This window comes from Capricornis sumatraensis, chromosome 2 (assembly GCF_032405125.1).
Source record: "Capricornis sumatraensis isolate serow.1 chromosome 2, serow.2, whole genome shotgun sequence".
NCBI classification, from domain to species: domain Eukaryota; kingdom Metazoa; phylum Chordata; class Mammalia; order Artiodactyla; family Bovidae; genus Capricornis; species Capricornis sumatraensis.
The window spans coordinates 49,070,892-49,087,937 of record NC_091070.1 but is presented as its reverse complement, the minus strand read 5'-3'; the positions used below and the strand labels follow the sequence as shown (position 1 = coordinate 49,087,937).

Here is a 17,046-nt window from a genome sequence, read left to right as displayed (position 1 = left end):
ATAGTATTTATATATGAATTATAGAAATTGTAGTACAAATGATTAATAGTGGTTATTGAAGGTTAAAGAGTGATGAATTTTGAATCATATATATTTTGAATTTATTTTAGGTACAAATACTTCATCAAATCAGTCTAAAAATGGAACACCTTTTCCAAGAGCCTGTCCAAAGTGCAATATTCATTTCAATCTTTTGGATCCTTTGAAAAATCACATGAAGGTAAAACTTTTTTAGAATTTAATTTTAAAAAGGTTTGTAAATCCTTAAAAATACTGATTGATTTGTAGTAAATAATGATTTGTTCAGCTTTTGAGATAAATATTCTTGTGATATTTTCATATAAGGTAGAAGTTCATATTCATAATCATTGTTTTCGTGTAAGATGAAGATCCCCTAGAGGAAGACATGGCAACCCACTCCATATTCTTGCCTGAAGAATCCTCAAGAACAGAGGTGCCTGGCGGGCTATAGGCCATCAGGTTGCAAAGAGTTGGATGTGACCGAGTGACTAAGCACAGCACAGGAAAAGATTTAAAAATTTCTTCTGAGTCATCAAATTTTAAAAACCAAGTTCATATATATTATGCCTACTTATCATATTCTGATTTTAAATGAAAATAATGCATTATTCAAAATATCTTATTTAGTACCTTACACATATTTGAAACTTCTTAAAAATAGGCATTTTATAATGTGTTTAATGTTTCATATAATGGCTTCCCAGGTGGCTCAGTGGTAGAGAATCCACCAGAAGACTTAGGAAATGTGGGTTTGATCTCTGGATTGGGAAGATTCCCTGGAGAAGGAATGGCAACCCATTCCAGTATTCTTCCTGGAAAATCCTGTGGGCAAAGCAGCCTGGTGGGCTACAGTCGATGGGGTTGCAAAGAGTCGGACACTACTGAGCACTCATGCATGCAGTATTTCATATAAGTTAACAGTTCCTTTAGATATCTTTTTTGTTCATGCTAACATGTGCATGTCACATTACACAATGAAAGTCTTAGTTTTACATTAATTTCAGCACTCAGACATAAACTCCAAATGGTAGGGCATTTCATATGAAGTCATTGTTTTAACTCAGTCCAGAATATAGTTTGTGTAATGATTATAAATTAATTTGAGATTCTTACTGATACAAGAAGCTTCTGAAATTGGAGTTTAAGGAATTTTCAAAGTACAAATGAATAGATTTAGGTAACACTTCACTTTAAATATTTTAGTAGGTATTACAGTACCCTGCTATGTCTGTGTAAAGATAGCCTGTATTCTTCTTCTGTGCTGGGTATAAATGGAAGGAAGGGGTAAAGAGAAGAGACAAGGCAAAAGGCAGTGTAGATCATGTGGAGAAAAGAAGGAAGAAGGATGCAATGGTATGGAAATAATCTCAAGAAGGATTCTTGCTCACTGTTTTAGTGATTGACAGATCTCTTGAGATTGAGTATTTTATGAAAAAGAGAAGTAGAAAAAAATAAAAGAACTTCTTTAGAAATTCAAACATTGTCTCTTCATTTACATACAAAACTGTATTTGGCCTGTCACTACTTTTAGCTTGCAGTATGTACTCTATGATAATTGCACTTTGTGCTTTGTTTTTATATAGAATTAACCTGTAGAAACCTGCTTTCAATTTTGCTGTTTATGTAATATCTTGAGATACCTGGGGTTTTTTTTTTTTTGTTTGTTTTCTTTTGTTTTACATTTTGGACATGGGGGAAAAAAGAAAAGTGTAAATTCTTTAGTTATCTTTAATTATTTGAGTAGGTAATATATGATTCAAAATTTAAAAGTTTACAAGGGCATACAAGTAAAACTCTTATCCTTGTCTCTTATTTACCTGGTTTTCAGTGTGACTCTCAAAGAAAATAATAGTTATTATTAGTTTTTTTGTTTTTAAATCTTCCCTGGTCTTCTTTCTGCATAAACAAGTGAATACAAGTGTTCTTCATTTCTGTTTCTTACACAAGCTGTAGCATATTATATATTTGTACCTGGTGAGACTGGCAATCATTTTCCAAAATGTAGCTTTACTTCCAAAACATATTATACCCTTGTTTGTGATTACTCATATTAGAAGTAATCACAACTTCATATAATATTCTATAATAAAACACTATACAATATTTTTTTAAAAGGACGGAATCTCTTGAAATGGAAGATAGCTTTAGGACATATTATTGAATTGAGTTGAATGTAATATGAATAATTTATGATATATTTATGTCATAAAAAATCTTACAGAATAATCACTAAATCTTGCTCAGAGAAGTATAAAATTATGAAGACTTTTATGTTCTAGATTGTATATTTTATACATAAACAATAATTTGTAATAGTAGTTTCCATTTTGAAAAAATAAGTTTTTTAGATTATTTGTAGATGATTATATTTTGCTTTTGTTATAGATAAATAGATGACTATACCTCAGAAATATTGTTTTCTTTCAATGAAAAATACCTAAAACATAATTCAAATATGCTATAATAATTAGAACCATATAATTATTTGAGACCATGGAGAGACTACTGAGCTTTAAAAACATCATTTATTCCTTAGAAAATTATTTTTCTTTTTTTTTAGAAACTAAACATATAATTTATATTCTTTGGCTGCTCTTTGTTGCTATGCATGGGCTTTCTCTAGTTGTGGAGAGTCGGAGTTACTGTCTAGTTGCAGTGTGCGGACTTTTCATTGCAGTGGCTTCTTGTTGAAGAGCACAGGCTCCAGGTGTGCAGGCTTCAGTAGTTGGAGCCCACAGGCTCAGTCGTTGTGGCTCGTGGGTCCTAGAGTGCAGAAGTGAAGTGAAGTGAAGTGAAGTCGCTCAGTCGTGTCTGACTCTTTGCGACCCTGTGGACTGTAGCCCACCAGGCTCCTCCGTCCATGGGTTCACCAGGCTGAGTAGTTATTGTTTGTGGGCTTAAGTTGCTGTACGCCATGTGGAATCTTCCTGGACCAGAGATTGAACCCATGTCCCCTACATTGTCAGGTGGATTCTTATCCACTGCGCCACCAGGGAACTAGAAAAGTCTTTGAGACAGACATTTTTATCATTGTGTAGAGCCAGTTAGTTGGTGTAACTGAGGTTCAAACCTTTAATGGTAAAAGCTCAAGTTCTCAAATACTTATTTTTATCACCTTTTGACAAGTGTATGGGCTATTTAACTTGAAGACAGATATATTAGTTCTTTTTTAGGGTGTGGAATTAGATATTTATTAACCAGATCTAGATTATTTAGATTATCTAGATTATTTAGATTTCTGTGTCTTCACTTAGTTTTTGTCTACTTGCTCTGTCATGGATTGAGAAATAACACATCTCAATCCACATCTTTCAGTACCAATATTTTCTTTGGTATATTGCAGTTCTTTTTTAAGATTGTTGATATTGTTTGTGATACAGATGAATCTCTTTTATAACTATACTGTGAACGTATCCTTTAGGATTTTTATAAAGTGTCCTTTTTTGTCTTAAGGTTTGATGCCTTTTAGACTCACAACCTTGGTTTTCTTCTGGTTTCTATTTGCCTAATGTATTCTTTGTTTATCCTTTTATTGATATTTTCAACCCTTCTGAATTGCTTTGTTTTAAGCATGCCTCTTGCTTTAAGTAGAGAGTTGTAATCCTACATGAAAATCTTCGTTTCAGTAGTTGATTTAAATTTCCTTGTTTTCATTGATGTGATAGGTTTATTTGATCTTGGTTCTGTCACAATTTTTTTTAACTAAGTTGAATTATCTTTCTTTCCTCTTTCACTCTGTGGTTGCTTTATATGTGTGTAGTTTGGATTTTTAGAGAAGTTGTATGTTTTTTTTTCATGTTTATCCTCATCCTTCAAGTTTGAATGTTATATGATTCCAGTAGTCTTCTATTCTTATGGCCATTCTCTCCCGTTAAAATTGATTAAAGTAGCTCTAAATTTCCTATCCTTAACCCCATTCTTACTTTTTCCTCTGCTACTGGTATTAGTCAATATTATCTTTCTGATTGTACTATTTCTTTGTACTATTAAAAATGCTCATACCTGTACGTCTTTATTTGGTAATTCTAAATTATATTCCTTGATGTGCTGCTACCATGTGGAAGCAATCTGTGAACTTTCTTGACCTCATATTTATTGTCCTTTTACCTCCTTTCAGTTTTTATTTGTAGGTTATATAATTTTTCCATTGTCAAGGACATATACCATTTTCAGTATTCTTTACCTTATTTTTGTACTTGTTTTAATCCTTTTCCACTGTAAATAGATTCAGTGTCCATCACCAGTCTTTTTGTCATGTTTCCTTTGGCTATCACTTGTTTGATTAAAGTTCATCTAGTAATTTCTTCAAAAAGAGCCTGGAACAGTATTCTTTGAGTTCTTTCATGTTCAAGACATTTGACTATAGTCCTCTAAAACTTTAAATCTTAGCCTGGTTCTCATTTCTTAATTTTGCTCTCTTGTCTTTTGTATATTTTCTTTACTTTGCTTTCCTCTCAGTTACTAAATCCCCCAACCTTCTTCAGCGCACCTTTTCCATTTTTGGTTGTCAGTGGTTTGTCATTCAGCTTTTTTTTTTATAGGGATATGAAACATTGTTTATGTTTATTTTAAAAATCTGGTCCTATCTTAGTTTTCTGTAGAAAAAAAAGAAAATGGAAGAACAGCAAGCAGTTGATCATCAATTATGCATTTATGAGTATTTAGGGTAATAAACTTTTATAGATGTACTAAATTAGACATTTCTGAAGAATATGAACCTTGCAGCATATTTTACCATAGATTACATAGATTCTTTTGTTGATTTCAGAATAGCCTCAGTTCTCAAATATGACTCAGAATAACTTCAGTTTGAAAGCCAAAGTTTTGAGTATAAAGATTATCCACAATTGTAATTAGAGACACTATTCTTTTATGTAATTTTTTGCGTTTTAATTTTCCTGTTGATGTTTGAGATCCATCCCCGTAGTAAAACCACAGAGAAGCTAAGAAGTTTTGTCTATCAAAATGATGTTACAGATGCACATCATTTGTAGTAAGACACATATTTTAAATCATTTTTCTAATAGTGCTGGTGAGTTTACTCTGATTGGTCTTTTTCTCCATTTTTCCTTAAAGTCAAACCCAACATTTTTAGACAGAACTTAGCTTTCTAAAGTTCTTTTAACAGTCCAAGTTTCCTCAGTTTGAACTCTTAAATATTATGTGTGTCTTAAGAAGAATCTATAAATATAGGTAGCAAAACCTTTCTCATTTCCCTCTTTTTATTGTGGTTTCATTTCAACTGTGTCTTTCAGAGTGTAGACCACAGAGGATCATATTGTATTAGAGAACTAATGTACTTATCCTAGTTTAGTTTATAGGTGCAACCTTAACTCCAGAAACAAATTATACCACTTTTGGTCAGTTCATTTTATTTATTATTTTTTTCTCTCTTTTGGAGGATCTTTTAAAGATTTTTTTGGTGTGCTTTTTTCTTTCCCCATTTAAAGGTTTCAGAATTGACAAATGAGCAAAATAAGTTCAATCAAAGGAAATGTTATAGGTCTTTCATATTAAAAGCCCAGTTTCTCATGTGACGTACGAAGTTTCACCAGTAATGAAGCATTTCAATATGGCAGGAGAGGAAGATGTTATTTTTATAAATGGAATAGAGTTGTGTTTAGATTGTCAAACTTTCTAATGATGTGACTAACTTACTAAATAAGATGTTTAGGAAGAGTTTAAGTCAATGGTTTAAATTGTAAAAGAATTACATAGTTGTTATTGTTCAGTCACCCAGTTGTGTCTGACACTCTGTGACACCATGGTTTGTAGCATGCCAGGCCTCTTTGTCCCTCACCATCTCCCAGAGTTTGCCCAGGTTTGTGTCCATTGCATCAGTGATGCTATCCAGCCATCTCATCCTCTGATTCCCATTTCTCCTTCTGCCCTCAATCTTTCCCAGCATCAGGGACTTTTCCTATGAGTCAGCTGTTCGTATCAGATGACCAAAATACTGGAGTTTCAACTTCAGCATCAGTTCTTATAATGAGTTTTCAGGGTTGATTTCCCTTAAGATTGATTTGTTTGATCTCCCTGCTCTCCAAGGGACTCTCAAGAGTATTGTCCAGCACCACAGTTTGAAAGTATTAATTCATTGGCACTCTGCTTTGTTTATGATCCAGCTCTCAAAACTGTATGTGACCACTGGGAAGACCACAGCCTTGACTATACAGATATTTGTTAGCAGAGTAATGTCTCTGCTTTTCAACACACTGTCTAGGTTTGTCATAGCTTTCCTGCCAAGAAGCAGACGTCTTCTGATCTCATGGCTGCAGTTACCATCTGCAGTGATTTAGAGACCAAGAAGAGGAAATCTGTCACTACTTCCACCTTTTCCACCTCTATTTGCCATGAAGTAATGGGGCCGGATGTCATGATCTTTGTTTCTTTAATATTAGTTTTAAGCCGGCTCTCTCTTTCTTTACCCTCATCAAGAGGCTCTTTAGTTCCTCTTCACTTTCTGCCATTAAGTGGTATCATCCACATATCTGAGGTTGTTGATGTTTCTCCCACCTGTCTTGATTCCAGCTTGTAACTCATCCAGCCTGACATTTTTCATGATGTTCTCAGCATACAGATTAAACAAACAGGGTGACAGCAGACAGCCCTGTTGTACTCCTTTTTCAGTCGTGAACCAATCATTTGTTTCATAGAGGGTTTAACTGTTGCTTCTTGACCTGCATACAGGTTTCTCAGGAGACAGGTAAGATGGTCTGGTATTCCCATTTCTCTTAAGAGCTTTCCATAGTTTGTTAATGATCCACACAGTCAAAGGCTTTGGCCTAGCTGATGAAACAGTAGATGTTTTTATGGAATTCCCTAGCTTTGTCTATGATCCAGCAAATATTGGCAATTTGATCTCTGGTTACTCTTTCTTTCCTGTTTGGCAATAAAAGGAGTTTATGATCTGAGCCACAGTCAGCTCCAGGTCTTATTTTTGCTGACTGTATACAGTTTCTCTACATTTGGCTACAAAGAATGTAATAGATTGATTTCGGTATTGGCTATTTGCTGATGTCCATGTATAAAGTCATCTCTTGCCTTTGCCCTGCTTCATTTTGTTCTCCAAGGCTAAACTTGCCTGTTACACCAAGTATCTTGGACTTCCTACTTTTGCATTCCAGTCTGCAGTGATGAGTAAAACTTCTTTTTTTGGTATTAGTTCTAGGAGATCTTCTAGGTCTTCATAGAACTGATCAACTTTTTTGGCATTGGTGGTAGGAGCATAGACTTGGATTTCTGTGGTGTTGAATGGTTTGCCTTGGAAATGAACTGAGATCATTATGTAATTTTTGAGGTTGCACCCAAGTACTGCATTTCAGACTCCGTTATTGATTATGAGGGCTACTTCATTTCTTCTAAGGGATTCTTGCCCACAGTAGTAGGTATAACGGTCATCTGAATTAAATTCGCCCATTCCCATCCATTTTGGTTCACTGATTCAAAAGATGTCAGTGTTTATTCTTACCATCTGCTGCTTGACCACGTTCAGTTTACCTTGATTCATGGAGCTAACATTCCAGGTTCCTATGTAATACTGTTCTTTGTAGTGTCAAATTTTACTTTAACCACCAGATATCCACAACTGAGCATCATTTCCACTTTGGCCCACTCACTTCATTCTCTCTAGAGCTATTAGTAGTTCTCCTCTGCTCTTCCCCACTAGCATATGGGACACCTTCAGACCTGGGGGACTCATCTTTTGGTGTCATATCTTTTGTCCTTTCATACAGTTCATGAAATTCTCATGGCACATGTACTGGAGTGGGTCCCTCTTCCAGTGGATCACGTTTTGTCAGAACTCTCCACTATGACCCGTCTGTCTTGGGTGGCTCTACATGTCATGGATCATAGCTTCATCAAGTTATGCAAGCCCATTTGCCATGACAAGGCAGTGATCCGTGAAGGGGGAATTACCCAGGTGGCCTGTTACAGGATATAGATTTCTGGGCCCTACCTCTAGACATTGTGGTTTATTGGTCTGAATTGGACTCAGCATTTTGACAGACATTTCTGGTTTCTCTAATGCAAGTCTTCCCTGGATTGCCCTCTGTGTAAAACTGCCTTAGAGAAATTCTAAAACTGAAAATTTATAGAATAAATTATCTTGTTGAAAGAAAAAGGTTCATATGTGAAAGTATTCCACCTTAGAACTAGTTTATATGACACCTTGATTTTACTCACTAGAAACTAAAGTTTCCCTTCAAATATATGAGCATTCTAAATTTCAAGCTTTCAAGATGTAACTGATGCTTCTTTATTTTGTCCCTACATATTTTCTAGCATCTTGAGTCTTGGGAATGGCAGATTAACTGTACTCAGTGTCCAGTTCCAACCAGATAGTACAAAATTTAGTATATCACTTGATAATTGAGCATATACATTGTGGCATGTAAAACTACATTTCTTTTCTATACTCTTTATGACATGGATATGAATAATTGTTTATTTAATTTAAATATTATTAGATATTTACATATGAAAAGGTACATTATAAGGAAAAAACCATTAGATCAATATCCAAGTCCTGCTTTTAAGATTTTTCTTTTTTTTCTTTAAAATTTTTTTAAAATTTATTAAGATCATAGTTATTTATTGTTTGAATTTTTTAGAGTATGTATATACAGGGCAAGCTTTTGGCAAAAATTTTTCCAGATGTATTACCAAGCACAGTTTTACATGATCTTACCTTAGTTGTAAATAAAGAACCATATTTTGGTTTCTAATTTTTTAAAGTGATAAATAAGGCTTCTGTTTTTTTTTTCTCTTGCAGTACTGTTGTCCAGACATGATAAATAACGTTTTGGGGCTGGCTAAAACAGAAATTTCAAGTACAGCAAATAAAAATAAAACTGTTGATTCAGAAAAAGGAAAACTGATTATGTTAGTTAATGACTTTTATTATGGGAAACATGAAGGAGATGTCCAGGAAGAACAGAAGACTTACACAACCTTTAAATGTTTCAGTTGCTTGAAAATTCTTAAAAATAATATTAGGTATGTAAGCATTTATTTTTATTTCTGTTTGAAAATTGGAATGCTACAGGTTGTATCTTTATATTGCATTTTTAGTGTTATTCTAGATAAGTGATTTTAACACTTTGAGCTAAGCACAAAGGCAAATTATTTTGTTGAAAAGCTTTTGTTCTTTCTTAGATATTAGACTTGACTCTTAGATCCAGTTAATTGTGTTTCTTTAAAATAGCTTAAAAAGGACAAACTATATTTAAAAAATAATAATTTATTTTCCCTGTATTATCAGTGATCTAGAAATTTTCATGAGATAAGTTTCATAGTTAGCTGCCTTTGAATTTTACTTTTTTCATATCACAAGAACTACTTAGTGATATTTTGTCCACTTTGACTTCTTAGATACTCATGCTCAAATCTTGCAATTTATAATTTTTGGAACATTTATCTTATAGTGATCTTCTTGGGAGAAGTACCAGTTCTAGGAAATATGACTGTTTTGATTTTAAATTTAAGTCCTTTAAGAGATTTAATTTCAGTGGAATTTTGAAATTTGTACACATATATGCTTTACATTTTCGGAATTTATACTTTGTAATCTTTGAGTTACATGGCATATTAGTAACTGTCATCCCATAAATAAGTTAGTTACAAGATTTAAAAGACACATTGGTTGATATTTTCATTGGTTACACAGCTTGACATTTATATTTGGTAAGGTTTTTTAACATCATTTTATTATAAAAATTTTCAGCATTCAGCAAATTTAAAAATATTTTATAATAGATACAACCGTATACTTATCATCTTGATTCTACTGTTAACATTTAACTGTACTTGTTTTATTGTGTATCTAGTCATCCTTTCTTCAGACTATTTGGGTTTTTTTTATGCATTTCGAAGTAAGTTGCAGATGTCTGTGTATTTCTTCAGGTGAGATGTGTGTGTACAAAGATATAAAGGCATACGTTTTTTGTTTATCCCTCATGACCATTATTATATAAGCATTCTTAGGCACCTATAGGTTACTTCTAGATCCAGCATTATTTTATTTTCCTGTGAGTTCTTAAGGTCTGAAAAGAAGCATATAGAAAAATCCTGAAATAAACTGTGATAAACTCCTGTAATAATAATTTTTTATGATAGTGCTTTATAGTTTTAGAAATTCTTTTACATATATTATTTCATATGAGTTGTCACATTTATCTCCTTTCATCAAATTTTAACAGCCATTAATAGCTAATGGTCCCAGTAAGTTTAACAGAATGAGCATTGTACTTTGTGATATAATACTGAAATAGTCCCCTGGAGCAGGAAATGGCAACCTGCTCCAGTATTCTTGCCTGGAAAATTGCACGGACAGAGGAGTCCAGTGGGCTAAATATATAGTCCATGGGATTGCAAAGAGTCAGACACTGAGCATGCACACACTAAAACAATATTACAATAGAACCTGGTCTCCTACTTTTTATATTTTTACCACTTTAATAGTAAAACATACCAGAAGAATCGTGTTAATATAAAATGCATAGAAATACGGCTTCCTGGCTTAGTTCTTTGTTATACTTAAATGTTATATATATGATATTAGAATATATTTCAGTAGTTGTGTTTTTGGATTTTCCTTTGCGATTAACACACTAATAATAAACATATGAAGGTAAATTTTCTTTTTTATTATTATTTTACAATACTAGTTACATATTTCTAAAGAGTCCTAATACTAGAAATTTTAAGCACACAGCATCTGGGAACATCCTGGAATTGAGTGTTTTGAAATACTGATTTTTTAGTAAGCATAACCTTAATAGAAAACATTTTATGACCAAAGAAGTTATACATGTTAAGTAATATTTCACCTTGACAGTAGAAACTGGGAGGGTAAATTGATGTTTGTAGAGGAATGGTAGGAAACTGATAACTGTATATTTCTATTCTCTTCCCTGTCAGGGTATTGTGGTGTGGTTTTTTCCTCCCCTATGTTGAGTGTCACACAAAACATGTTTATTTTATTTTGTAAATATATTTGCAAGATGTTTGTGTTTTTTGGTTCCCTTGTTTCCATTTGTTGGTTTAAGTAGTATGTTTAAGTAGTATGAGATCCTGACGGGGGCTCATGTTAGTTGAGAGAAAGCATGCTCATTAAGAGATTATTTTATGTAGATACACTTTAATTTTGAAAATTGTAAGCTGAGAGGTTAATGGCGTATGACATTTTCTCTATATGTAAATATTTAGCCAAGACTAGGATTTACAATAGGTGTTTGTAGAGCTGGTGTTAAAACCAAAGGAATAGTAAAAGATATTTCAAAATATACCATAACCTGTACTAAAGAGTAGTGTTATGTGAGATGTGAAAAAAAAATGCTGTAACATTTATGATGATTGCTATCCAGATGGATAATATTATCACTTAGTTTCAACATTATTTCCTTTAGTGTCTCAAAGTGAGTAATAGTTAATAGTTGACCCAGTCTAAAAATTGTTATTTTGATTGAATAACTTTACTTTCAAATTCACCAGAAAGCTTCAGTAAGCTCTTTTAAATAGGTATTCCCATTTATATTGTACTCTCTGCTGTTGAAGGTCATAGTTCCTGCTCATAAGAAGCCTTTTAGGGAAGCTGAAATAGCAGAATGTAAAACTGAAAAATGGACTTTGCCTACAAAGGGCGCAGTCTGCAAGTTAAAGTGAAGTCTTTGGTAACAGTAAACCAGTATCATTAAATAAAACAAAAGGTTCTTGTAATTGTAGGCATTAAAATTGCTGTTACATGCATTTAAAAACCAAGACACAAGTAAAAATGCCAGTAATTTGTCTTTTAAGCAGCTGGAATCTATTGTATATTTTCAGAGCCTTAAAAGATTTCTCTCATGATTCTAGCTGATTTTAGTGGCAGAGTTTCCTTCCTTTCAGTATTTTATTTTAAAATGTAAGTAGTATTTCTTATATGGAGAAGAAATCTGCTGTTTTATATTTAAAAAATTTTAATCTGAAATGATTACAATAACAAATTTGTGATATTTCAAATTAATGCTAATAACTAGTTTAAAACAAACATGAAAATGTGTTTACTTAGCTACTTAATGAAAGTGATTATTTAAAGTGCACACTCTTCTAGAGGACTTTAAGGCTTTTGAAATTTTATTTTCATTAATTTATAATTTTAAGATTTAGATTCAAGTACTTGTGAGATTTTTGTTCTTAAATCTGAATTTTTGCACCTGTTGACAATCATTGATAGGTTTATGAACCACATGAAACATCATTTGGAACTTGAGAAGCAGAGCAGTGAAAGCTGGGAAAACCACACCACCTGCCAGCACTGCTACCGTCAGTTTCCCACACCATTTCAGCTGCAGTGTCACATTGAAAGTACACACACACCCCATGAATTTTCTAGTAAGTTACAGTTTCATTTAAGTATTGCATATTTGTTGATTTTTAACAATATAAATCTGAAAAAAGTTTGTTACTGAACTCTGAACAAGTGTGGCAGAAAAAGAAGAATAAAAAAACAACTTTGGGATTTGAGAGTAAAGTTGAAAAAGTTAATTTTTAACTTATACAGTCTTTTTAATAAAATTGGTTACTGAAATTCCATCTTAATAATTCATTATGGTAAATAACTTGTGCATTACATGTGGAGGACTAAATTAGAAGGCTCAGATCATAGTTTTCAAAGTGAAATCAATGCCCTTCTTTTAAACTTGAGTAAGAAAAGTAAATACAGTGTTAGTTAAAATCAAATACTTTGGATCAAAACAGCTTGGGTTCAGATCCAAGCTCTGCCTTGTAATATGTGATCCTAATGTGATCTCTAGCAGGTCACTTAATATTTGAATAATGGGGATGATAGAAATATCTGCTTCATAATGTTTTGATGGGAATTGAGTGAGTTAGTCAAGTCCTTAGAACTGTGCTTGGCCACAGTAAACAACTATGGAACTGTAAACCATCACCACCACTGCCAATATTACTACTACTATTATTATTAAAATGTTATACTATTTATACTATATTACACTATTATATTATTATTATTGTTACTGCTACTATTGCTATTATTACAAAATGAATTGTAAATGTATATATCTGATTTTGTTTCTTTGCCTTGAGAGGATGTTTTTTAAAAACTAAAGTGTAATTGGCATTTAACATTGTATTAGTTTCAGGTGTACAATATAGATTGAATAGTTATGTGTATGTATATATATCTTAAAATGGTATAATGTCTTTTTTCCCCCCACTTTTAGCCATTTGCAAAATATGTGAATTGTCATTTGAAACAGAGCATATCCTTTTACAACATATGAAGGACAATCATAAACCTGGTGAAATGCCATATATTTGCCAGGTACATACATATTTTATTGTATATGTCGTGTTTGGTTGGCTTGTTATTTGTTTTGGTTACAAGATTTAAACCTATTAAGCCAGGCTTCTCTGATAGCTCAGATCATAAAGAATCTGCCTGTAATGCGAGAGACCTGGGTTTGATCCCTTGGTTGGGAAAATCCCCTGGAGAAGGGACTGGCTACCTACTCTAGTATTCTTGCCTGGAGAATTCCATGGACAGAGGAGCCTGGTGGGCTATAGCCCACGGGGTTGCAAAGAGTTGGACATGACTTGACTTTTACTTTCAGGCCAGACATCAGCAAATTTTTTGTATAAAGGGCAAAATAATAAATATTCAGGTTTTGATGATCATAGGTTTCTGTTGGAACAAATCAACTCTGCCATTGTAGCACAGAGGCAGTCATAGACAATAAATAAATGAATGGATGTGACTGTGTTTCAATAAAGCTTTATGGACACTGAAGTTTGAACTTTATATAATTTCCTTGTGTTATGATATATATTCTTTTATTTTTCTAACCATTTTGATAAAATTAGTTGCTAAAATTAAAATTATTTTATAAATAACTTATTGGTAGAAAGTCTGTTGGCATAACTCATATATTGTTGTGTGGGGTCAGCAGAGAGTTGGAATTGACCCATAGGCCATTGTTTGCACACTCCTGTATTAGACAAAGAAAAAGCCCTGTGGCAGAAAGACAAACATAGACTTATCTTAACCTACAGGGAAGAATATAGGCATACAAAGGGAAATATGAAATGCTTTTAATTCAGAGGACCATACCAAATGCTTTGGGACAAGTTCTTTTCCAGAATTTGGAGAAATGGGAAAGTAACGTAAAAATAAACTGTCATTCCATAGCCTGGAGACCATTCATAATCTAAGGAAAGATGCTGTTTTATGTAGCAATGAGAAGGAACTTTATAGGACCAGAGGTGTCAGAGTTTGATAATTAAAGTCAAGATTGGGGGTGATAAAAAATCTGATAAAAAAAGAGAATCTAGTTATATTTTGAGAAGTATCCTTAAGCTTTGAAAACTAACTCTTCTGTTTCAAAGATTATCTTTTGATGTTTTTATTAATAGGATTCTAGGTTATGTAGGCATTAGACTGAATTAATAGTACATAGTGTTCTTCTGAATAAGTGACCTATCACTGTTATATTGAAATTGGATATCATTATAAATTTTCAAACTAAACCAGATATTTTTTTTGTAGGTTTGCAATTACAGATCATCATCATTTTCTGATGTAGAAACTCATTTTAGAACATCTCATGAAAACACCAAGAACTTGCTATGTCCATTTTGTCTCAAAGTTATTAAAATTGCAACACCCTATATGCATCATTATATGAAGCATCAGGTGAGATCTGCCAGTTCTTATTCATTTATGTTATTTTAGAGAAAAGATAGATTATGACTTAGAACATTGTTCTAAATGACATGATTAAGTTACAATTTATGCTAAGTTACTGGTGAAACTCCCACTTCTTTTCCTTGCTTCCTTTCTGGTGATACTATGGTTCATACATGATAATTCTGAAAGATAGTTAGGAATACTAGGAAATCTTGAATTGAAGGAAAAAAGAGAAGATGAGTGGAGGAATATCCAAAAGAATGGCTATTTCAGAGGCTAAGAGTAGGACTGGGGAAGGTAATTATCAGGAGCAGGGGAAAAGATGAGTTTGAACTGATAAAGAAAAGGTTGATGGCTCATAATCATGTTTTCTTCTTTCTCTTCAAACTGTATTTCCACTTTTAGCCCCCATATTATAAGAAGACATTTTGGCATCATTGACCAGGAATGGTCTTTTATAGCTGCCCAGAAAATAGTAGTGACACTTACTGCTGATAGATGAACTCTGACAGAGAACTATATTTAGTTCTACTATGTAATTTTGGGGACCCAGTATTAGTGCTTATACCTGTGTCTTGAATTCTGATATTATGATTTCTGGTTCTTTTCCTGAAGCAATTAAGTCATCTTTTGTTTGGGCTGAAAAGTTTAATGCAACACTGCACCTGTTCTTAAATACTTGAAAGAACACTAACAGTGCCTTTGCCAAAACCAAAAGTCAGTGGATTTATTGAATCTGATCATGTTACCAACTTTTGCCACCTCACTGATTAGCTCAATGCATTTTCTTGTTACTGATTAAACTGGCATGTCAGTTTTTTCAGCATTGGTGGTCACCTTGCTTTCCATTCTAGTCATTAGATAATCATGAAATTGTCTTGTGGTTTTTCATTGGAAAAGATCATAAAAGTAGAATTTCCTAATAAATTTGGGATCACCTGTGCTGTGACTGACAAAATGTCATCACGTGTGTTCTGACAAAGTGTGGTCCATTGGAAAAGGGAATGGCAAACCACTTGCCACAAAGTATTCTTGCCTTTAGAACCCCATGAACAGTATGAAAAGTCAAAAAGATAGGACACTGAAAGATGAACTGCCTAATATGCTACTGGAGATCAGTGGAGAAATAACTCCAGAAAGAATGAAGAGACGGAGCCAGAGCAAAAACAGCACCCAGTTATGGATGACTGCTGATGGAAGCAAGGTCCAATGATGTAAAGAGCAATATTGCATAGGAACCTGGAATGTTAAGTCCATAAATCAAGGCAAATTGGAAGTGATCAAACAGGAGGTGACAAGAGTGAACGTTGACATTTTAGGAATCAGAGAACTAAAATGGACTGGAATGGGTGAATTTAATTCAAATGACCATTATATCTACTACTGTGGGCAAGAATCCCTTAGAAGAAATGGAGTAGCCATCATAATCAACAAAAAGAGTCCAAAATGCAGTACTTGGATGCAATCTCAAAAACAACAAAATGATCTCTGTTTCTTTCCAAGGCAAACCATTCAATATCAAGGTAATCCAAGTCTCTGCCCCAACCAGTAATGCTAAAGAAGCTGAAGTTGAACAGTTCTACGAAGACCTACAAGACCTTCTAGAACTAACACCCCAAAAAGATGTCCTTTTCATTATAGGGGGCTGGAATGCAAAAGTAGGAAGTCAAGAAACACCTAGAGTAACAGAAAAATTTGGCCTTGGAGAACAGAATGAAGCAGGGCTAAAGCTAATACAGTTTTGCCAAGAGAATGCACTGATCATTGCAAACACCCTCTTCCAACAACACAAGAGAAGACTCTACACATGGACATCACCAAATGGCCAACACTGAAATCAGATTGATTATATTCTTTGCAGCCAGAGGTGGAGAAGCTCTATACAGTCAGCAAAAACAAGACCGAGAGCTGACTATGGCTAAGATCATGAACTCCTTTCATTGCCAAATTCAGACTTAAATTGAAAATACAGAAGACCACTGGACCATTCAGATATGACCTAAATCAAATCCCTTCTGACTATACAGTGGAAGTAAGAAATAGATTTAAGGGACTAGATCTGATAGAGTGCCTGATGAACTATGGATGGAGGTTCATGACATTGTACAGGAGACAGGAATCAAGACCATTCCCAAGAAAAAGAAATGTCTGTCTGAGGAGGCCTTACAAATAGCTGTGTAAAGAAGAGAAGCGAAAAGCAAAGGAGAAAAGGAAAGATATACCCTTTTGCATGTAGAGTTCCAAAGAATAGCAAGGAGAGATAAGAAAGCCTTCCTCAGTGATCAGTGCCAAGAAATAGAGGAAAACAACAGAATGGGAAAGACTAGAGATCT

At 33.6% G+C, this 17,046-nt stretch overlaps 1 protein-coding gene across 2 annotated transcripts in view; it reads left to right on the top strand.

Annotated features, from left to right (window-relative positions):
* Positions 1–17,046, top strand: part of ZNF280D (zinc finger protein 280D) — a 124,635-nt gene that overhangs the window by 53,018 nt on the left and 54,571 nt on the right. For both annotated transcript variants that reach the window (XM_068963949.1, XM_068963950.1), the window contains 5 exons: positions 111–220; positions 8,798–9,021; positions 12,239–12,396; positions 13,251–13,351; positions 14,573–14,719. In XM_068963949.1, coding sequence (XP_068820050.1) covers positions 111–220; positions 8,798–9,021; positions 12,239–12,396; positions 13,251–13,351; positions 14,573–14,719 — 740 coding nt within the window. The remainder of the gene's footprint in view (positions 1–110; positions 221–8,797; positions 9,022–12,238; positions 12,397–13,250; positions 13,352–14,572; positions 14,720–17,046) is intronic.